This window comes from Colias eurytheme, chromosome 1 (genome assembly GCF_061535395.1).
Source record: "Colias eurytheme isolate Ceu_HAF_F1 chromosome 1, ilColEury1 Martin Lab GWU primary, whole genome shotgun sequence".
NCBI lineage: Eukaryota > Metazoa > Arthropoda > Insecta > Lepidoptera > Pieridae > Colias > Colias eurytheme.
The window spans coordinates 602,370-626,195 of record NC_142980.1 but is presented as its reverse complement, the minus strand read 5'-3'; the positions used below and the strand labels follow the sequence as shown (position 1 = coordinate 626,195).

The 23,826-nt window shown below is 39.5% G+C and overlaps 1 protein-coding gene across 4 annotated transcripts in view; it reads left to right on the top strand.

Annotated features, from left to right (window-relative positions):
* Positions 1-18,360, top strand: part of Imp (IGF-II mRNA-binding protein) — a 69,719-nt gene extending 51,359 nt beyond the window's left edge. For 2 of the 4 annotated variants that reach the window (XM_090119644.1, XM_090119636.1), the window contains exons 2-8: positions 12,210-12,380; positions 13,116-13,499; positions 14,007-14,250; positions 14,371-14,526; positions 15,088-15,360; positions 15,513-15,767; positions 17,915-18,360. In XM_090119644.1, the coding sequence (XP_089975770.1) occupies positions 12,210-12,380; positions 13,116-13,499; positions 14,007-14,250; positions 14,371-14,526; positions 15,088-15,360; positions 15,513-15,767; positions 17,915-18,001 (1,570 nt within the window). In that variant the 3' untranslated portion in view covers positions 18,002-18,360. Of the gene's footprint in view, positions 1-9,233; positions 9,394-12,209; positions 12,381-13,115; positions 13,500-14,006; positions 14,251-14,370; positions 14,527-15,087; positions 15,361-15,512; positions 15,768-16,961; positions 17,394-17,914 lie in introns of those variants that run through there. The other 2 variants (XM_090119655.1, XM_090119652.1) reach the window with 2 other exon arrangements.
* The last annotated feature ends 5,466 nt before the right edge of the window (positions 18,361-23,826 follow it).

Here is a 23,826-nt window from a genome sequence, read left to right as displayed (position 1 = left end):
AATAAAAACTACTGGGCCTATCCGAATAAATTTTTTATGGGATCAATTCGACACCATTTCGCATCAAACATAAAAAGAATCACGTAAATCGATTCACAAACCTCTGAGTAATCGGTGTACATACATAAAAAAATATACCGGTCGGTTAATAATTATCACGTAAATTATTGGAGTAGAAAGTTCGGTATTGGAATCATGGCTATCAAAAATCTCGTAGAAGGTTTACGAAAAATTCCGGATATTGTTTCTTTTAGCACATTATTTGAAATTTATGTACTTAAGTCATTCACATGAATAAAGTTATTTAATGTCAGTAAATTACGTTTATATTGAATATATTGCATGAATAAGTTTGTAATTCATAGATGACTGCTACCCTCTTTGGAACAATATGTGAAAAAAATAAATGTTTACCCCACACGCCCTCGCGCTTGGACCCCTGTTGAGGATGGTACACATCATAATGCAGGGTAAGGTTTGAGTACAAACATTCAGGGCCAATTTGCGTGAAGTCTATCAAACCAATTACTGCGAAGGGCTTCGAGCTTAGCTTTAGCAGGAGCCCTAGTTACCCGTTATTTGATTTCGGTACTGAATTGTTTCGGCTATGTTGCGATTACAATGCAAGTTTATTTCAAATATGTTATCGATCGAGGTCGTGTGCAGAGTTAAAAATTTTCGTCCGTCTATCACGGAACCATCTCCGACAATGTCAAGGGCATTGTGAGATGAGAGGAGACATTTGCGTAACAGTCGGGGAAAGTGGTGTCGTAGTACGGTTGTCTATTTATGTTGTTCAGTTTCATTATTATTATTCTTGTGAGCAAGTGATAGCTAGCGCGCTGGTTCAACTAGCCGGCTGCAGTGTGCACCGAAACCTAATGAACTATTTATTACACTGCCATTTGCCATTTCGCTCCACTTAGTAAAGCAATTGAAAAATATGTGCTAAAATTATAGATAAAAATATACAAGTATAAAAATATAGCTCCAGTCCATTCCTTACAACATTGAATAAACACACTTGCGGGTCGGCTATTGATTTGATTACTTTGCTGTGCTATAGAATTTTGACTTACTCTGCCGAATTTTAAATGGGATGTTGAGTTGAGGTTGATGTAGAATTAACGCTTCCTTTTTCCCAATAACAGTGTGTAGAGTTACAAAATGAAGGACAGCTTTGAGTCAATGGTTATCTATCTGTATGCAGACGCGGTGTGGGCTGGCTGCACCTGTCGGCAGGTGGCGCCCGCGCACGAGCCAACAATCGACTCCACCAGATTGCACACAGCTTTTTATATCCCTCGTACTCTTTAATACGATTTAAATCGATCGTTTTTATCCAGAGATATCGGCATCGGATGTTCCTTTTTCCTGTCCAGACAGCTTTCGGATTGAAAATTACTACGTTTGCCTGATTGCCTCGCGTCGCTGCCGCTTTATCCTCACTTGTTAGTTGTTTATCTTTGTTTTTTATTAGTCGCATTAAAGTGTGTCACTCAGAACGTCCACATGAATGCACTTACAAAATAATTTGGAAAATCCAAAAGTGCACGCCTCATAATTTTTTTTTAATAAATATTTATTAATTATTATTTTTGTTTATTTAATAACAATTAAACCACATTGAATCAGACCCTGAAAAATGAAAGGGTTCTATTCCTGAGCATACTCAAGCGTAAGAGAAAAAAAAAGACTCGATTAGTAAAGTATTTCGGTCGCTATCGTGTTAACAAGAAAAAGGATCCGCACATACAGACACACGGACGTCCAAGACAGAACTTTTTTAAACTGTTTTTTAACTAGTTTAAATAACAAAAATGACATCAAAAATATCATGAACGTTAAAAATAGTGTTTTTTCTTAATATGTGTGTGTATGTATTATCTTACAAGTGCAATGTATGATACATAAAGACATTTTAAGTTTGAAAAATCAGATTTTTTGCGCGAAGTGACAGTAGTACCCACCTCAACGCTTCGCTTATGAGGCGTGCAATAAAGGGCAGATGGAGGCTTAACATAAGTTAATTGAATACAATCTCAATAAATACTCAAAATCTTTGAGGCCGTTAATAGCGTAGATAGACCGGGAGATACTGACACAAAATTTCGAGTCATTTGTAACAGGATGGCGGTTCTACAGGGTTCTTAGTACGCAATGACAAAAAGAAAAATGATGGTGTGAACGCTGGTACCGGCGGCTTAGTCGCGTGGGCGTTAGTCGAACTCGTCGGAAAATAGCGAAAGTCAAACGATTTGACATCATTTTTCTTTTTGTCATTGCGTACTAAGACCCCTGTAGAACCGCCATCCTGTTACAAATGACTCGAAATTTTGTGTCAGTATCTCCCGGTCTAAGACATTTCTACAATTTTCGTGGAACTGTCATAAATTATTGATTGATGTTATTATTGATAGTATTAAATTTTACTACCTGACCCGACAGACGTTGTCTATACAAATAGAGATAAAATAATGCTTCAGCGACAGAGATTCTTTAAACGTGTTTTATTACTTAACTAGCGGTCCGCCCCGGCTTCGCCCGTGGTACATGTTTACGTTTTCTCTACATAAGAACCATCCTCGTACTTCAAGGAATATAATAAAAAAAGAATTATCGAAATCGGTTCAGCCGTTCTCGAGTTATGCGCTTACCAACACATTTTGCGATTCATTTTTATATATAAGAAGATTAAACCGTAAACGCCTACAATCTGATGGAATTCTTTAAATCCTAGTGAATGCGTTTAGTACATTATTAATAATTAATATACATATATTACAAACTAGCGGTCCGCCCCGGCTTCGCCCGTGTTTACGTTTTTGTCGGCCAGCCTATTTATTTTGACTAAATTCTCAAAGCTCTCGCCTTGACTTCTTGCCTATTTCAATGACATGAAATGATCGCTTCGTAAACGCCGTGACTTCGTCTGCAAATCGTTCCATTAAAACGCTGCGAATTGGAGTGCTATGAAAAGCATTAAATGAATAATCAGTTGATCTAGAGTGGTCGGAAACAATGGCTTTGAGCGGGCCCCTCGCCGCTAAGATATGTGCACGGTGCGCGCTGCACTGTGTGCTGTGAGTGTACGTACACCTGCGGTGCGCCGTGCGGCCCTGTTGCTGCGGCCCAGTATAATTGGAATTTTTGCATTAACGACATTCCTTCTTGGCGGCTCCATAATTTGAACAAATCGTTAAACTGAGGCCAAATCGTAGAATAGATCTTAAACGGTCGGTCGTAATCGTCAAGTTTCATTAAAATGTGCTTTGTGAACGATTGCGAGCCATTGAAAGAACTGCATCACGCAGGTGCAATCGGATGCACTGGCGTAGCTTTTCGCGCGTGTTCGTTATTTATAATAAAAGATTATCGTGGTCAACTTTAGACCTCCTATTGACGAGTTTGCGGGGCTATTATTAATCGCCACCTGTTTGCGCGCGTGCTCGGTGCTCCCAGTCTAGGCGGGCGTCTCCCGCTTACACCATCAACCATGCACACTTGACTGAATACCGTTGTCTTCGCGACTAGAGAAGACTAATCGCGTTTTGTTGACACAAAAATACTCACGACTTCCCAGTTGCGATATTATATATTATACATATATGAAAATTTTGTCTTATGTAACTAAAAGTTTTTTCTTTTCAAAATTAAGTTTTTTGTTTCCTTTGAGAAACATTTTCGATTAGATTCTTCTATTTAGATATTAGAACAACTTTTCTTTCAGGTAGCGTTACAATTCCACCCATGTACGACTATAATTCATCATAATACACCATGTCACATATAGACCGGGAGATACTGACACAAAATTTCGAGTCATTTGTAACAGGATGGCGGTTCTACAGGGTTCTTAGTACGCAATGACAAAAAGAAAAATGATGGTGTGAACGCTGGTACCGGCGGCTTAGTCGCGTGGGCGTTAGTCGAACTCGTCGGAAAATAGCGAAAGTCAAACGATTTGTAACAGTATGGCACTTATTTTTCCTGGAAGTTTGAGGATCAAAGAATATAAATACAAAATTTCAAAGATCTAGGTGTTGGAAATCTTCACTTATATAAATTAATACTAAATTAATTTTTCAAGTATGACAGCACTTTTTCCCCCTACTAGAAGTATGGCAAATATAATAATGGTCACATTTTATCAAATACTCTCCAAAAATCCAAATGCAATACTGGTACAAAAAGTTTGGCGAAATAAATTTTTTTTGCAGATTTTCGGCGGTATGGTGACCATTTGGAATCGTCCGAAAAGTATGGCATGGCGATTTTCGTAAATGGCTGCACGACGATGGTTACCTGTGCAAAAGTTAGCCTGGTACAAATGGTTGAATAATTGTTTTATTTAAATCAACATATTCGCGTCGGTATGGCGGGCTGTAAGTCACACCGGAAAAGTATGGCATGACACTACCGCCTACTTCTTTTTTATGGGCTATCGGTAAATACTAAAATTTTTGTGTTACAAATCGTTTGACTTTCGCTATTTTTCCGACGAGTTCGGCTAACGCCCACGCGACTAAACCACCGATACCAGCGATCACACCATCATTTTTCTTTTTATCATTGCGTACTAAGACCCCTATAGAACCGCCATCCTGTTACAAATGACTCGAAATTTTGTGTCAGTATCTCCCGGTCTAATAGGAGTGTACACTGATACTGTACGGAATCCTTTAACGTGATTAGTGATTACCTGTTTAATTTATTAGATATTTTTTATTTCATATAAAACATGCTTTGATAGATAGCTAATAATTTCTATAGATCATATATTATTCTGATGTATAACTATTAATAAAATATTATTCTGATATATACAAATAAAATTATTATTATATATTTTTTTATATAAATATAATAATATGTATATAAAAAAAATCATGAAATAGTACCTAACATTAAATAAAAGATTCATGCCTAAGGTTCATGCTCACAAACTTATGCATTTAATCAATTATCTTAAAAGTTAAAATATTTGTAGAAGATTGCTTGCCCGACTGGGTTTGTTAATTGTTTACGAATTATTTGGGTAGTTACCTACGAAACCGTACAAATAGTGCGCAAATCAGTTGGCAATTATTATATTTAATTTTCAAGTTCCAACACATAAAGCTATTAATTATTATATGTCAGTCTGTGTTGTAAAACAAATGCATTTTTTCTCTCATTTAACTATTAAGTACTGTATTTTTTATGGTGGCAAAGCTGACAAGCATTGGTTCCACTTCCACGTAGGTATATTAATTACTTTTCCTTTCTGAAAATTGTTATTATTTTACTTATTTATAAAACAAAGAATATTGGTTGCTAGGTAATAGGTATATCCAAAAGCTAAGAGTAATTTTTCAAACACATTATCAACCGTTCTCCTGCAACAAGCTGGCATCAACAAGTCATTTTCAGTTCCATGCTTCATTTCGATTTAACTCGTGACTTATTTTCGCTTTTAATTTCAACTACCCGTGTGAACCCACGGCTAATAGGTACGTATATCTGTAGATGATCTCATTTCAATGCATAATAAAAAAAAGTTATTAATAAATATATTATAGAAGTACCTCGGAATCATGTACGTACAGTCACGAGCAATAATATATGCCTAGGGGGCGATGTGCAAAAATATCTGTCACTAGTACTAATTCAATAATATCTGTCTGCCCGTATACAGCAAAAATATCTGACATTAGTAGGCAGCATAATAAAGTGGCATCAAAATTATGTGACGAAAATGTTACAGCAATAATTGTGACAACCTCTCACGGCATAAATATGTGACATCAACTAGGAAGCAATAATATCTGACACAATTTCGTATTTCTGTATTTTGCATCGATTCCTCATACAAATCTATACTAATACCACAACACATTAAAATTCTCGAAAGGGCCTCTGCGTGTTGGATCCGTGTCCCCACGTAAGCCTTCCAAAGATCCGGGTACCGTCCTTCTGGTGGTACCCGAGTATTATGGAACAGAGAAACATAATTATTATAAAGAGGAAAGGTAGGTTTGTATGTATGTATGTATGGTTTTCACGCATAAACTACTGGACCGATTTTGATGAAATTTGGCACAGATAATCTTTAGACCCTGAGAAAGAACATAGGCTACCTTTTATTTCGAAATATATACCACGGGCGAAGCCGGGGCGGACCGCTAGTCATAAATATGTGACATCAACTAGGAAGCAATAATATCTGACACAATTTCATATTTCTATATTTTGCATCGATTCCTCACAAAAAGCATAAATATGTGACATCAACTAGGAAGCAATAATATCTGACACAATTTCATATTTCTGTATTTTGCATCGATTCCTCACACAAAGCATAAAGATGTGACACCGACTAGGTGGCAATAATATCTGACACAATTTTATATTTCTGTATTTTGCGTTGATTCCACACTAAAAGCATAAATATGTGACATCAACTAGGAAGCAATAATATCTGACACAATTTTATTTTCAATTTAATATTGAATTAGTTAATACAAAATAAATAAATTTTATTTTAACTACGTTGTTTTAAAACATTATTACCATATTAATTAATATGTGCCGTCGTTGTATACTACATATTGTATGTCTAGATATTATATCCTACTAGCTTAACACCCGCGGCTTCGCCCGTGTTTTCAAAGAAATACCCGCATAGTTTCCGTTCCTGTGGGATTTCCAGGATAAAAGCTCTTATAAGCGTTAATCCAAGTTACCTTCTATGTGTGTGCTAAATTCCATTTTCTCTTTTTTATGTGAAAGAGTAACAAACATCCTTACATGATACTCACGAACTTTCGCATTTATAATTAATATTAGAAGGATATCATATCATGACAAAATTAAAGTATTCATATACTTATATGAATGCCCACTTGGGTAGATCTATTTTATTTGAAGGTTCAGTGTAACCTTCTTGTATTATTTAGAAATTGTTTTGTCACATGTTTTGTTATATTTGACGTTAGCGGCGTTTGACACGATTGCTCCGTTATTCATTTTCATTTACTTATAATAATTAGCCTAAGATTAGCCTATAATATTGCTATTATTTTATTGAATATCGAAAATTATGGCAAGTTATCATATTATCGTAATTTTATTAAAAAAAAAATATTTACAAAATATAATGTGTCTTTTGTTCATATTTTTACCCCAGCAAAATACATAACACTAATTCAATAAATAACGGTTTGCCTTTTTAAAATCCTATCCTATCTTATCCTACTAGTCCTATTATAATCCTACTTCCTATCCTACTAATCTAGTATTATTAATGCGAAAGTTTGTGAGGATGTGTATGTGTGTGTTTGTTACTCTTTCACGCAAATACTACTGAACCGATTACAATAAAATTTAGCAGACAAATAAAGGGGAACTTGGGTTAACACTTAGGATAGGTTTTATCCCAAAATTCCCACGGGATCGGGAACTATGCGGTATTTCTGTGAAAACGCAGGCGAAGCCGCGGGCGGAAAGCTAGTGTCACATATTTATGCTTTTTGTGAGGAATCAATAATATTTTACATACGGAAATATAAAATTGTGTCAGATATTATTGCCTCCTAGGTGACGTCACATATTTATGCTTCGAGAGGTTGTCACAATTATTTGCTGTAACATTTTCGTCACATAATTTTGATGTCACTTTATTATGCTGCCTACTAATGTCAGATATTTTTGCTGTATACGGGCAGACAGATATTATTGAACCCGTTCTTATGACAGATATTATTGCTAATCTGCAAATGGTAATATATTTATGCTTCTGACTGTACATACCTACAAAATAGGAATATCGAATGGTAGCATAGCGTTTTGCGTTGTCATTGCACACAAGATCCTGTCAGACCGACATGATAAATGGTATTGCGTTTGTTAAATGCCTTTCTTATTCAAAGGGAACTCACCCCTCGGCGGACCCTTGCCAAATGTCGTTTGACCATGAAATTGTTTTCCGTTTGTGTCAAAATACCCACTTGTCAAGTCCGGTGACAACTTATATTTGGGGAACGTGTGACAGTAGTTGCATAATGTATATATTGTATAACATAATAATACGCTGCCAATGTAACAGCTGTGGGGATACCGTTTCGTATGGAATTTGTAGTGATGTTCACATTCATGGTCATCTGATGATTTTGTTGAAGTTGTCGCATTTAACCCAGTAGCCGATGCGTCGGCTAGATTAATGACAGTTCACATGAGTCGGTCGTCAAACCTTAATGTTGCCAGAAATCCTGTGTCTGCAGTCTTCACACGTTTTGGCTCTTGTTTTTTTATCTTCTAGACCTATGAATTTACGAGGCTACTTCCCTTATTTACATCATAATATTCACATAGCGGCTGTTCCACATCAATGAAGAAAAATTCTATAGGTAATTGTGACAGTGAATGAAAAACCAAAAAGAGAAATATCAATCGTATAAAGGCTGCTAACTCCCACACCATTCCCCCCACAAGTCTTGTTTTTGAACGTTTTCTGGAGCTCGCGAAATGTGTGTAGCCGACTTTACTTCAGTTTTTCATTTTTATTTCTATGAATCCCTTATGTTGCAGCTGTGAGACGGTGCGGTATTAGCAGTGTTTGTTTAAGATGCTGTAATATACATATTATATTTTATCAAACACAACATGTGAACACAAATGAATATAGGTGCTAAATGCTGGTTAGATGTATTTTTAACGTGTTTTTCGTTCGTTATTATTCTTATCTTGTAAGTTTCATATACCACGAAAACTGAAAATGTTGTGCATAAAATTTCCTTTAAATTATATTTCTTTGTACGGTCGTATTTTTCATTTTCAATTTCTATGACGTACCTATGATGATCACCGTTTCAGCGACGGAAGCGATAACATAGCTTAGTGCTGACCATGCGTATAGGACGGTCGCATGATCTTAGGTGCACATATTATGATGAGGAAGCGATTATGAGAATATAACTAGGATTGCACTGATTATATTTTTACGACAGTCGTTTGTTTTTTTACGTCGTTGGTATCGTACACTAAAGTTGTAATGAGAAGATAGACGTTTTGTCCTTGAGTATCGGCGAGTAAAGTAATTAATTTCGAGTTGGGTGAATGATTGTTGGTTTTTATCAGCACGCGGTGTGGGTCGAGCTCGGGGCTAAAGGCGCGACGCGGGGGGGGTTTCACTGCAAGCCGTTGTGACACCGCTTCGCGGCTCGCGCCCTCTGCGGCCGCACTCCGCGCCGCGCTCAGTCATTCGGATACGCTTGCACTAGCGCGCTGCGTGTACCGTTAACGCTGTTCGTTTTTGTAACTGTTTGTACGCGTGATTGCCGACCTGAGTGCTTCCACGTCAGACGCTATCGTTGCCGGCTTCGGAAACTAGATGCACAGAATGAAACACCGCAGGTAGTACAATTTCGATTGAATATCATGCAGCCGGCGAACCGGGCGTGCTGTTTTCCTAGAAATACATCGAATTTAATAAGATATAAGTATACATTTTTAATAATGTAGCGTAATATAAGTAAATTTGACAATTCAGTAATGGATTGCATATAACACGAGCACGTGGTGGGCTGAATAAAATGGCGGCGCCGGCGACGGCGCGATTGGACTTGAGTCACCGCGCCAAACGCCAAGTTTTACTGATAAAATTGCATAGTATAGGGTGTCCAGGTTCTCGGGAACGCGTACTGGTATACAGGTCGCTCATTCTTCTGTCAATTCACTGCCCTACCTAAGCCAAGAACTTGAATCTCATTACTAGTAGGTACTTATCAACAGGGTAAAATTTTATTCGCCGATTTGTCTCAGCTTAAAATCGTCTTAAAATATTTTGTCGTATGCTATCACGTAAATGAATACCTAACAACCGCGCCTTGAGCCTTTTGTAGTAAACGAAAGCCAAAAGACTTATAAATTTATTTTTGTGCTAATGTCTCGTATTGATATATTTTAACCTAAATGAACTTTTAAATATTTACTTCAATAACAGTAAATAAGTAGGTATTCAGATGTTTGTTATTGTAAGACTTAATTTGCATGTGAAAAATAATCAAAACCAATCGATTGTTTTCACCAACGTTTCATAAAGAAAGGAAAAACAGTAGTACTTACACATAATAATGAGCTGTATGAGAATAGTACGTTGAGCGAACGTGCCAGTGTTGCAAGAGCCAGCGCGGGATGCCGCGCTGCGGCGGCAAGGGCTCTTGCGGCGCTGGTCGCCGGAACCGGTCGGCGTTTGTCGTGCTCGGCTGCTCATTCTACTAGTATTAGATGTAGGTAATCGTGGAATAACTATTTACGTTTCTGGGACTGCTCATATTAAATCTTTAAATGGTTTTGAATAACAAACTTCCCGTGCATTTACAGCAATATATAATATATTGTGTACTGTAGCGATCCTTTAATGGTAACCGGTTGCGGCTAGAGGTCGGCGTAATTGTAACTTTCCATCCAAAAAGTTAAGAACAGGTCTCCAGACAGCGTACATTGTACAATGCCTTATTTGGTTGTTTGTTTATAAAGTTTTCGGTGCTATTGATTGCACGGCCTAACGAGGTCTGTAATTACGATGCAATATGCGTGGCTGTCTGCGTGTTTTTATATGAAATGAATTATCTTACCATTATTTTATTTTAACTTGACAATAATTAATATTAGGTCCCCTGTGTCGGAGGCTAGAAATTGTTTTCGTATTTAGTTTTTTGTTCAAATAGAAGGTTAGAACTTGAAAAAATATGTTTTAAGTCTGTTAGTACTGCCTTTTATGCTTATCAAGAAACTGGATAGGTAGATAGATAATTATAGAAATGGATTTTGTTTAAAAACAACGTAGTTTAAATATGAATGGCTTTGTTGCCTTTACTTGAAACCGTACTGAGTGTGCAAAGTTAACCATGTTGCTACATTATAAGTACTTACATTTTACTTACATTTTCTAATGTTATTTCGGAGCAGGTTCCTTACAAAGCAAAGCTGAATAGCGAACTTCTGCAACCCGACATTTCCAATAACAAGATTTAAATTTCACCAACGAAGCGCATTTTTTCGGCTCACCGTGTCGAGTATCGATACCGTTGTATGTTCTAGGTAAATAAGAATACCAACACATGCCTACGTAGGTTATGTGCAGAGCAATATAAAAAGCGCATTGTAGTGAATAGTTAGGGTTAAATAGTGCTCCGCCCCTCGCGGTATGGCCTGGACCATTCGCGGTACCCCTAGGGATCACGCGCTATTGTGTTGAATGGGCGGAATCGTAGTATTAAAGCTGAACTAACGTTATATACGATATACATAATATGTACTGTGTGTAATGCGCATTCCTTCGTATACAGGTTTGCAATCTAATCGATAACCTGACATAGTTTAGCAAATTCATTGACTATTGCTTATTTTATTCAATGTCCGTGACGGAAAATTATAATCGAACAGGCGCGCGCGTATTGGTACTCTTCGCATGTAAACATCGCTGTTTCGCAAACGTTTTGTGATAACTCGTTGCTAAGCTAAGTTACCGATTTTGTCGTAAAAGTATTTGAATTGGGTTTGTATACGTATCGCGGTGCGATGATTGAGGTGCCAGGCGCGATACGGAGCTGTAACTGAGTACTACTCCACGCGGAGTAACTAGATATGATAAAGTGATAAGGCATGTGGATGCGATGATCGTAGACATAGTAAGAGAATGTAGGTAAACGCACTACGAGGGGTCACCTGGCGCGGGCGACCCACTACGACTTGTGAATGGCGATCGGGGTGGAGGCGCGGGGTGCGCGGGGGCCGGCGCTCGGTGATGTCATCTCCGGCTCCGCCATTTTGTGTGTAGGGTCGCGTATCGCTCGCTTGCAGGCCGCCGCCCGCGCCCCTACCCCGCACACCCGCCGCATTCTGATGCGCGTACACTATACTCACGATGATTGCACTTTTGTACCCCAGGTTCGACACTGGGTTCAAATATTTGCTCCTTCGGAATGTACACAAGATGTGCATATCTCGATTCGGGGTCATGTTTCAATATTATAACAAAAATGTAATTAATTTTATGATAAACTAAAGTGTATGCACTCGAGATAAATTTTTCCATTCATACTCGAGTTATCAGTATTTTGTTTAAATAATTGAGTGATTGGGCATCGTAAACCGCGCGGATTCGCGTGGGCGATACGCGCCGACCTCTGTGTGCATATTATCAATGGGCATGTCGCTTGTCACAGCCGGTCGTCAAAAGTGCTGATCAGTGGGCTGCCCCTGCACGTTCGGTTCGACAACATCGAGCCTCTGCTCTCACAGTACGGCAACGTGCAGCACTGCGACAAAGCCATCTCGCGCGATGCGAACACCCAAGCGGTGTACATCACCTTTGAAACCCCTGAACAGGCACAGCAGTGAGTATAGGCCCCGCTTGACACTGCATGAATTTCTCTTCCACTCTCTGTGCTTATCTACACTGTGCTATCTTCTACTCTGTGCTTTACAACTGCGCTCTTTCGCGTTATCGATTGCATGACTTGGTGGTGGAAAATGTAGTGGTGTTGGTTATGGGATTATTAGACTTTTTGGCGACGTTTGTGTATTTGTGTGTTTGGTGGAAAATGTTCATGTGTAAAGAATTGGGAGGTCAAATAAGTTTAATGTTTCTATAAGAGATAATCGTAAGAACTTAGATTAATGTAATATTGTAATTAATTTTTAGTAATATAAAAAATAAAATTTATGTGCATGTAGTGAATCTTAATTATTCAATGTGCAAGAAAGTTGTTTTTATGCCCCTTATTGTCGTTACCACTTGTTCATTAACACGCATGCCAAGAAATAATTATAATAAATGAATTTTAATAGATTATTCATAAAATTTTCATTCCATAGGTAAATTAACAAAATAATTCCAATATTAACGTATCTGAAGAGAGATTCTTTAAAATTATATTTTCTTGTTGAAGCAATTTTAACAAACGGAAATGTGAGTTTTGTCACTTTTTGTTATTTTTTTTTTATGATCACATAATTAAATTGCGTTGACACCTTTCTCTCATATCGTAATGCAATCGGATAGCTGCGAGGTGTAATCGAGTCCGATGTGAAATCGTCTTGAGCGGATGTTGGAACACGTGTGTTTGCAGGGCTATTAATCTCCTGAACGGATTCGAGCTGGAGGGCAGCCGCATGAAGGTGGAGCCGGCCGAGGGCCCGGCGCGCGGGGGCCGGCGGGGCAGGCCCGGCGGCGGCCGCGGCGGCGGCGTGCCGGGCACCGGCTCGCGCCCCACCGACTTCCCGCTACGCCTGCTCGTGCAGAGCGACATGGTGGGCGCCATCATCGGCCGCCAGGGCAGCACCATCCGCCTCATCACGCAGCAGAGCCGCGCCCGCGTCGACGTGCACCGCAAGGACAACGTCGGCTCCTCCGAGAAGGCGATCACCATCTACGGCAACCCCGAGAACTGCACCAATGCATGCAAGCGCATCCTAGAAGTTATGCAGCAGGAGGCCAACAACACTAACAAGGGGTTTGTACATTTAGCTCACTATTACATATTTATATCCCTATTTGCATCTAACGATGTTTATGATACTCCAACACTATATAGGACCATTGAATACGATTCCCTCATGCTTTCTATTAACTATGATTGATAATAATATACTGTCGTCTGAAAGCCGTCGCCCCTCCGGTAGCCTTATTACGCACGAGGCGAGTCTTCATTACTTGATAGTTCCACTGAATTATTTAGCCACGGATGACACTTATCGACCGACACGACGGTTTAAATAAAGCCAACTTTAATGGTGATTGTATATCTTGCAAATAACTTAAATAAAAAGCCTCGACGGACCCACTTTACATATTAAATGAATGTGAACACTTCCATATTGATTGCAATTAAGTTATTCAGTTGGAAATGCCTATATCACGACTTATTAATTTATTATTTCCCAGACAATACTATAATTGTTTCCGATTTATGTAATATTGAGTTAGTGTAATTATATAATTGAGATTTTCCAATTTTCAGTGAGATCTGCCTGAAGATCCTCGCTCATAACAACCTGATCGGCCGCATCATTGGCAAGGGCGGCAACACGATCAAGCGCATCATGCAGGAGACAGACACCAAGATTACGGTGTCGTCCATCAACGACATCAACAGCTTCAACCTGGAGCGCATCATCACCGTCAAGGGCACCATCGAGAACATGGCCAAGGCGGAGTCGCAGATCTCTGCCAAGCTCCGGCAGAGTTACGAGAACGATCTGCAGGTGAATAAAATATTTTCGTTACGATAAACTTACCGGGCATACATTTACAAGTTTAAATCGATTAAAAGGGTAGTTTGGTGTACTACTAAGCCAGATGTTTAGTAAGGTGTGCGTGCGCAGGTGCTGGCGCCGCAGAGCATAATGTTCCCCGGGCTGCACCCGATGGCGATGATGTCGACGCGCGGCTACTGCGGCGCGCCGCCTCCCTTCCCGCCGCCGATCTACGCGCCGCTGTCCGGCCAGGGCGGCGCGCAGCAGGGCGCCGGCGACTCGCAGGTGAGCACACACCCTCACATTACTCGTTCAACAAAAGTAGCTCGCTAACAACTATGTGTGACACTTGATTTACATCTACTACTCTTTAACTTGAATATTTTGAAAGCAAACTGAACCCTTTCATCGTGTGTATGCATACTTGAATCGATTATATTATGGTGTGATTCATGCCGATTGCTGAGTATGGCTGCATACACGAGTCCGTACCGCGAATTTGATGACTCACGAGCAGATGTAGATTAAATACATATTTTGAGCTGCCATGTTGAGAGTTGAAATGATCGGGCAATCGAAAAATATTGTGCAAATATAAAATCCAATAAATAGCTATGTTTTTTTAAAGATGTCAAAATATGGTGGAGGTTCTCAATTTTTTGGGTATGTTTATTGAGATCTCGGAACATTTTACTGTGTGAAGTTATTTTTATTGAAAGTGAGTGGCGACTGGTAGTCCCTTAACTTCCAGTTTTGACTATTTGAAGACTGTTTAGTTTACTGTTAAAAGGTTCGCCGTTAATAAGTGCAAGTGACTAATATGATAATATGGCTTGTGTGTAACAGGAGACCACATACCTTTACATCCCGAACAACGCGGTGGGCGCGATCATCGGCACCAAGGGCTCGCACATTCGCAACATAATCCGTTTTAGCAACGCGTCCGTAAAGATCGCGCCCTTGGAGCAGGACAAGGGTGAGGGCGCCGGTGTGGGCGTCGGCGTGGGCGTGGGCGTGGGTGTGGGCGCCGGCCCGGGCGCGGGCGCCGGTGCGGGCGCCGCCGCTGCTCAGCAGGAGAGGAAGGTCACCATCGTGGGCAGCCCTGAGGCGCAGTGGAAGGTACTGTCTTTATACTTATTCATTTATTGTATGTGTCTGCTCAAAACAATATTTATATTCAATTTCGTAATATGAAGTCTGTGTTTAAATCGAACATATAACAAAACGTGATAACCGTGCGGTATACTAATGCGGCGCGTGACCCGTTTCAGGCGCAGTACTTGATCTTCGAAAAGATGCGCGAGGAGGGCTTCATGTCGGGCTCGGACGACGTGCGGCTGACCGTGGAGATCGTGGTGGCGTCGTCGCAGGTGGGGCGCATCATCGGCAAGGGCGGGCAGAACGTGCGCGAGCTGCAGCGTGTGACCGGCTCGCTGATCAAGCTGCCGGAGCAGCCGCAGCCGGCCGGCGCGGCGCACGACCACGAGACCACCGTGCACATCGTCGGCCCCTTCTACAGCGTGCAGGTATGGCCCGCCGCCTTGCGACTGCCCCGCTCGGCCCTAGCCCGCGTTGACCTGTGCCCATTGTGCGTTACGCGTGCTGCATATTACCCGTATTCTTCCTGTATTTCGTTGTAGATTGAGCATTAATATTTATTTAACATCCGACGCGCACACGGTACACACCCCGTCCATTGTATTTCCTGCCAATTGCATTACATGCACATTAATTCAAATGTAATATTACATCGTCGACACATCCGCATTTAAGTGATGCAGTCGTGAATTTATTGCATCGTTGATTTACCATCGGTTTTATATTTACTTTTTATAGAACAATTCAACATGCTTCAAAGGCGTAATCGCAAATTGGATGTTAAATAATAATTTTCTAGTGTACAATACAAATTACAATCCGTGTAGCTTTAAAACAACGACTCGATGTCGCAATGGAAATCTAGTCAATGTCTGGTATGGGCCTCAGTATAATGTGTTACTGTTTTACAAATGTTGTTTTATACTATCGCGAGTCAAGAAGAATTCCTTATGCTTGAACGATAATGTACGGAATTCTTTTTGATCAAATCGACGATATTTATTTCTTGCGACTTTATAATATGTTTCGGATAATTATTTTGTTATTGCTCAGTTACTTATAACTTATAAGCTAATAGATAGCTTATATATATATAGTGGAGATTATATATAATATTTCCAACTGAGCATTATCAAATATTTAATAAATGATATGCATAGAATGTTTCATTAACAGTAACTTGCACACCAGTCACATACTACACTCATTCTTACTGAAAATCGTTATAACTGTGTAATAAAATTTGGCAATACGTTATATACCGATACACAGTCACTTCTACATAAACATTAAACATTAAACTACTCTAACAACAGGCAATCTCATGTCGCATATTTTAATATACTGGCTTTTTGAAATACCTTCTTCAATCCAAATTTTAGTTTTGTCATTTCATTTTTCGATTCACTCGTCGCTATTTAGAAACTTAAGATTTGCGATGAAAGCGTAATGTGTATGGTATGAACGGGAGAGAGAATGTAGCTAGTGCCAAGTCCAACCGAGGAGATTGAAGATGGACGCGTTAAGATAAGTACAAAATATGTAAATAAGGGATTGCTGGCGTTGCGAAGTGTTTTGTTACCGGCGACTCACTGTGGCATAATAATTTTTACGTTTTGTAGCAGCCACCAGATGGCGGGTGAACGCGCTCGGTCCCCGTTGCTTCCGATTTGACCGTGGTTCACAATGAATTGCCTGTTAGGACGTCGCAATAGGTAAGTTTCCGTTCCATTGTATTGAGCGAAATCAGCGAATGTTTTTAACGTTTTGTTTTATAAGTGTTTGTCGACCCTGGACTTGGTTACTACGCGTGTGGATGGATGACGTATGTGTGGTTTGTTTTAGATAGAGGTGCAGGTTGCATTATGTTCGGTATTTTTTGTAATCATATACTATTCATCAATTACCTTACACTATACAGACATTGAAAACACTGTACGAAAATATTGTTGATAATTAATTCCTAATCTTGTTATGTATTACACTCGAATAGAATGTGTAGTGTTTATTCATTAGGATTATTTGCTAGCGCGCGATTTATTTATGTTTTAAATATAAGTGAATAGATATTATTTCGTGTAAATATAGTTACTATAAACTTATGTAAATAATAATAATTAATGTATGAGAAATGATCATAATCATAAGAAATGCATCGCGATAAATAATGAAATTATTCATTTCACTTATATTTAAAAGATATATACTGACGGCGTCACGAAATGTTCAGTTTACTTTAAACTTGGTAAATTTTATTATTTTATATTATTGTATCTGGCTGGCGAAAGTAATTTTACTTTTTAGTAAATTACGTGTATAATATTACGTGTGTTAAATAAGTTTAATCACATTTTCTACACTCGTGACGTCGGCAGAATAAGAGTTAACATTGGGAACCCTCACACGGATCGACCCAAAATAAAATTACCCACTGCTAATTGAACTTTGTACAGACGATCGTCCTCCCTCAATCGTATCTGATCGACTGGTATTTGATGGTGAGGTGTGTGAAGAGTGAGGACTATCGTCTGTCGGGCAGCGGTGGGCCGGTGGCTGACGAGAGCGTGTGTTGCAGTCGGCGCAGCGACGCATCCGCGCGATGGTGGCGCAGGCCAGCGCGCCGGGCCGCCACCGCCGCGCCGCGCAGCCGCCGCCGCAGTAGGCGCTCTACTACCACCCGCCGGGGCCCGCCGCAGTAGGCGCTCTACTGCACGCCACCCGCCGGGGCCCGCCGCAGTAGGCGCTCTGCTGCACACCACCCGCCGGGGCCCGCCGTATCCGTTGTAGCGCCGACAGATAACTAGACCCCGCCCCGCCTGTCCGGCGCATGCAGACACCGACGATAGCGCCGACTTCCGCCAGTAGTATTTCACCTGTCTTTAGCGTACGCATTATTTCCATACCCGTTCAGTATTGTTCGGTAGACCCGACTCACGTTTTATAATAGTTTCGCTAGCGTGCGAGATGAATTTATGTACCTACTGGTCAATAGTTGGTGTCTATGTATGTTTAATGAATAGAATGTATCTATAATTGATTTATAACTTACTCGTTTACAGTATATTTAGTAGCAATTAAAGATAGATGTTATAGACTGGCCGTCTACCAAACTTTGTAATCCAATCTATTTACAATTATCTTTGTAAAAGTCAATGTTTTTTAATGTCATAAATTTTGGCCAGTTACGTTGCCCGTATTGTTATTGTAGATAGATTGAGTACAGAGATTGGTACTTACTCGGTTTTCACATGCAGTGACTCATTTTGATTGTGACTGAATGAATTGATTTTTTTTCTAGGGATAAAAGATAATGTAACAATTATTCATAAACGAAATGAGTCGATATCCAAATGGGAACCGAGCTTACGTGTAATCCTTTGGTATTAAAAACACGCAAGTGTACAAATTAATTTAAAACGGTTGATGTGAAGTTATTCCATCAGACTTGAGAACAGTATTGCAAAAATTTCATCTCTTTTTTAAATAGTTGCAATGTATACTTAAAAAGTGTCAAAATTCCATTTCAACATTCAAAGCTGATTCGGACCTACAAATCGATCACTGCGAAGGTTCTAGTTATTTGGCGCGCATATACCAAGAGCACACCTTCAATACATGTTCCTCGTTTGCTAGGACGGTTGCGTGCGATCCGCGGGAGCTGACCACACTCCACCGAATATGCTGATTTTTATTTTGTCCTCACTTTAAATTGTATAATTTTCCCTATTATTAGATTCCTTCCTCACACGCCGACGCGCTCGCCTGTGGATCGCACCGATTTGACTCGCATTTATAAAACTATCAGATTTAAACAGATGTTTTCTAAGTGTAGAATATAATTGTATAGGTAACTTGCGTAAAATCTAGTTAGGATTTAAAATCGTACGTAACTTCGGATACGTCGGCCCTACTGTAACTTTTTAATATCGTAAAGCTATGTCCCTACCGCGCTGATATTTTAGTATTCGCCCAGGCGTCTCCACCGCCGGTGGGGACACACCTTTACATTATATGTCTATATTATACATATATCTGTTTAGAAGTTGTGAATTCTATAACTGACGATATAAGACCGGAGCGCGCGCTTGTAAATAGCAAGGAGTCCTCTCGCTCGTTGTTGATCGATGTATTAACTATTAAACTAGTAGTAAATAAATATTAATCTTTCCGCAATTATACATGTTGAAGACTATTATATATAACTATATATATTTTTCATATACAATTATTTTTCATATAAACAGTTGACCCAATGAGATATATAATTGTTAGATTGTTTTCTTACCGTTAATATATATCCGATGGTTACATTGCAATAGTTATCCATATTTAGTTCTTATACAAGTGTTAAGTAGACAATGCAATTATACAGACGTGTATTTTGTTTCGTTATTGAGATAGATTAATCTGTTACATAAGATACATACGGTGTGTGGGTTGTAACAACTCGGGACGGATGAGTCGCAGCACTGGGCTCGCTACGGAGCGTGGCGAGGACGCTCCGCCGGCTCGCTTTACCTGGCCGCTACACATATACGTTCCACTCGATATCGATTGTTGGACGTTGACTGCTGGTTTACGATTTATTTGTATAAGTGACATTTGTTGATCGTTTTCTTTATAATTTTGTTAGCTTTATAACGGTTTTTTGTGTCGTCGCGTGAAAAGGGCACTCGGCACTGCGCCCACGCGCCCCGCGCTTGATGCGACTCTAGTATTTGTGTTATTATTGTGCCAAGGGAGATATATTGTGAGATTAAGATTTAAGTGAATGATATCAAAATTGGAAAGCTTAGATGTTTATATTTATGAATGTGATAATAATATATGGAAGTTGTGGAACTGGATGTTTCACGTTCTAGTTTCGATCTTGTCATCTTAAGTAAGTTAGTGTATATTAGTTAGGTGGCAGCAAGCTCCGGACACGAAACCAGCTCTCCGAGTAGTTAACGGGACTTGCCCGCTCCGCTACACCTACTTGTGCCGATTGGGTTTCACAGAGACTCTGTTGAATTCTATCATAATGTTTCAATTTGAATTATTTAATTATATTATTGCATACAATAGCTTATTCCGGAAATAAACTATTATATTAGTAATCCTTATTTCATTCAATTTATTAATATAATTAACAATTTATTATTATAATAATTAATAATTTAAAAGGTATCTCTGTGAAATGCAATCTTCACCCTGAAAGCGCCGATCTCGCTGTATCAAACCACTTCCAAATATTATTAATAAATCTCGCAATTGGACTACGAAAACTACTGTTCCACTGCGCTTGGGTAATAAAGTGGGTTTCTTAATTCAACGATTTGTATTACGATGTATCGGTATGTTCTCAAACTAAGTTTGACCGACTATGAAGCGGGTAGCCCGCGTACCCAGGCGCAGGGCCATGTATGACCACGTGATCAACTGATCGATCTGGTCAGTCACACCCAGACGTTGACGGAAGGCGCGCCTGCTCCGACGGCGCGACAATCGTACTCAACTCTGCGATTATACACACGCTCCGCAGTGACGGTCAACGTTGCCGTGCCTACTGTATCATACAAATCTTGATAACTATGAAGTTTATTATATTTTACGTGTTGATCGAGCGCAACGTTGACTCGAAATGAAATCTAAAGTATGATATGAAACATATTTACTGAGTAACTTATACTTATTTGACTTGACCTTTTTGCTATGTAATTGTAATAAATGATTTTTTTGTATGTATCACATTATGAATGAAATTTATATTAAACCGGAATCGGATGATCGGTACAAATCACAAATAAACAGCGCGTTGCCCGTTGAGTTTTTTTTCTATTTTTTGCTTTTTGTTATATTAAATTGTGTATGCGGCGGGCGGGCACGCGTTGTGGAATAACGAATATAAGTTGTAAGAAGGGGGTGGCCGTCAGTTCTTATTGGAAGTCCCGGCTAGCTTATGTCGATAAGCTTCGGTCGCATGACGCGCGCGTTCCCTTCTGGCATGTGCACGTTTTGGTTACATTGTTTGATTTCGCTGGCTCATTCATCATTGTGTACAATCGGTATCAAGTACTTGTGTGCACCTTTTTTTACAACATTTGATTGGTCCTAAATTACAAATCATCGGTCCAAGTCCATTTGACAATAAATATATTTTAAAAATCTTCTGTGTAATGTAGATATTTTTCACAACGAATTCTGACGAGCCAGCGCTTTCACGCCGGACAAAATTGTTGTAACTAGGTTCCATACAACCTGTATTCGTTTTTCCTCGATTAGTATTAGTACAAAGATGCGTACTTAAATGATAACAGCAGTGTTCCGTTCGGCCGAAACGTCGGCTAATTACTTGACACACATTCCATGTATTTTTATATTCGTCATGGTGTCACTCTCCTCGGAGATAGGGCGTCGTCAGCGGGCAGGACCCGAACTGCACCACTCCGACAATATGAGACGCATAACCTCCAGACCCGAAACGTTCACACATTTAATTATTATCAGCACGATATAGTTTCTTTCGACCACCGATTACTACTTCGCGAGGTGTTTAATTTAATTTTAAGTGATTTGGTGAAAGTTTTCGTTTTCGAGGCACGAGGTTTATGTCGGGCTCCGCGCGGCGGCGGAACGCGGCGCGAGCCCCCCGAGGCGCGGGGCGGCGCGGGCACTCGGCCCGAGGCGGGCGCTCCGCCGCCGCGCGGCCCCATCGAGAAGACGTATACAATGAGAAGCAGTTAGGACTGAGCGCGGAGCCAGCCGCGCGGCAGGACAGTGTACATATAGGCGTGTGGTTATTCCTTCCAAGTAAAGCAGGAGTCGTAATGCTAGCCTCATTATGATTTGATTTTGTTTAGCGAGCAGAAATGAATAGTTTTTAGTTTATTGTATCGTTGTGAAGTAGTGTTAAGTTATGGCGGGCGCGGGCGGGCGGCCCGAGACTGAACTACACCTGCCGCCTCGCTCGCGCTCCGCCAGCCCTGTACCCCTTTCCCTTACCCTTACATGTCATGTTCGCTAATTACCTTTATCGTTCTTGTTTGGTTGATTGTACTGTTACATTAATTATACTTTAATTTGTAATGTGTGTAATCAATTTTGTGTATTTGGCGTGTGATCGAATGGTTTTCGATTTGATTGTGCGTGCTCGATCAGGCGCATTCCGAGTGAGGCACGCGTCCCGAACGGCATGTAATATGTGTAATATTGATTGAATAATAAATAAATGTTTACGGTATGTATTAGTTGGCGCGCGGCGTCGTGTTGATTGATGCTTCTCATATCGTTAGGTCGCAGGTACAATATATAGAAGTTTTGTTTACGTTCACTACAGTTCACGCAGGACGTTCACACATGTACCACACAAATTTTTCTTTACTGTTATTTTTAGAGCCATTTTTGTAATTGGTATAAGTTCTGAAACTAATAACTACCTCAATATTACTAAATGAATATGATAATTATCTTTGTGCATGTTTTTGGGAACTGAATTTAAACTGAAATTTCAATATAGTATAAGAATGCTATTTTCACCGTAACGGAAAATATTGTCAAATTTAGGTTTCTTAATGTAATAAAACGATGAAAATTATTTTGTGCTTTTATTTCAACACCTTTTCTTAATTTTAAATTGACGCGATCATTTGACGCAACATTTAGCAAACCATGTTACACATAATAATACGTTCATTGAATCACGAACCCGAATTAAGTTACCTAGCAAATCTACATCTAAGTATATCGAGATGACACAGTACCCACAAATACTGACCTTCCTGCATTTGTATCACAAGAGATGATAAATTTACAGAGACGAATCTGCGCGCTATTAAAAATTAACCTAAAGTTAGGTATTAACATTTAAACGCCCCATACCTACTCAAGTTCATAATCAATGTTGCTGCGCATATGTATAATACTCATGACCTTAGATTACAAAATAAAATGCAGATGGAGCATGTCAATCGTCCTTCGCCCTTGTCAAAGAAAATACGAAATCAAAAACGAATACGTACCTCCGCCAGTGATATAGCGATTCTAGTGTCATGCAATACGTCAAAATGGGTTTGATATTTTAGTAAAAAAATGCTGTCTTGTGATATTAAAACGCTGTAAAATTTGTTCCCGAAAACAAACAAAAACATAAAACATCGTTTTACAGGTTTTCTGTAGATTATTTGGCTTATTTAATTTTATATACAAATAATAATTTTACATATACGAAGGAATTCAAAACTTCAACGTATGCTGCCAGTATTTTGAAAATGAATTTGCCAATTTTAGGGGTAAAACAGTAAAATGGGTAAAAGATCTTCGGGGTAGTGCTGTTGGATTTTTCGATCGTGAATGTGATTATTTCTATAGTGCAATAAAGGTTCATGATCATTATTAGATTATTTTAATATGCATTATACATTTTTTGTTACTTTTATAAAAAGCGTCATAGTCGTTTTCGCTCGCGATTTAATTCATGTGAACTCCATGATGGATATGATGAAAATA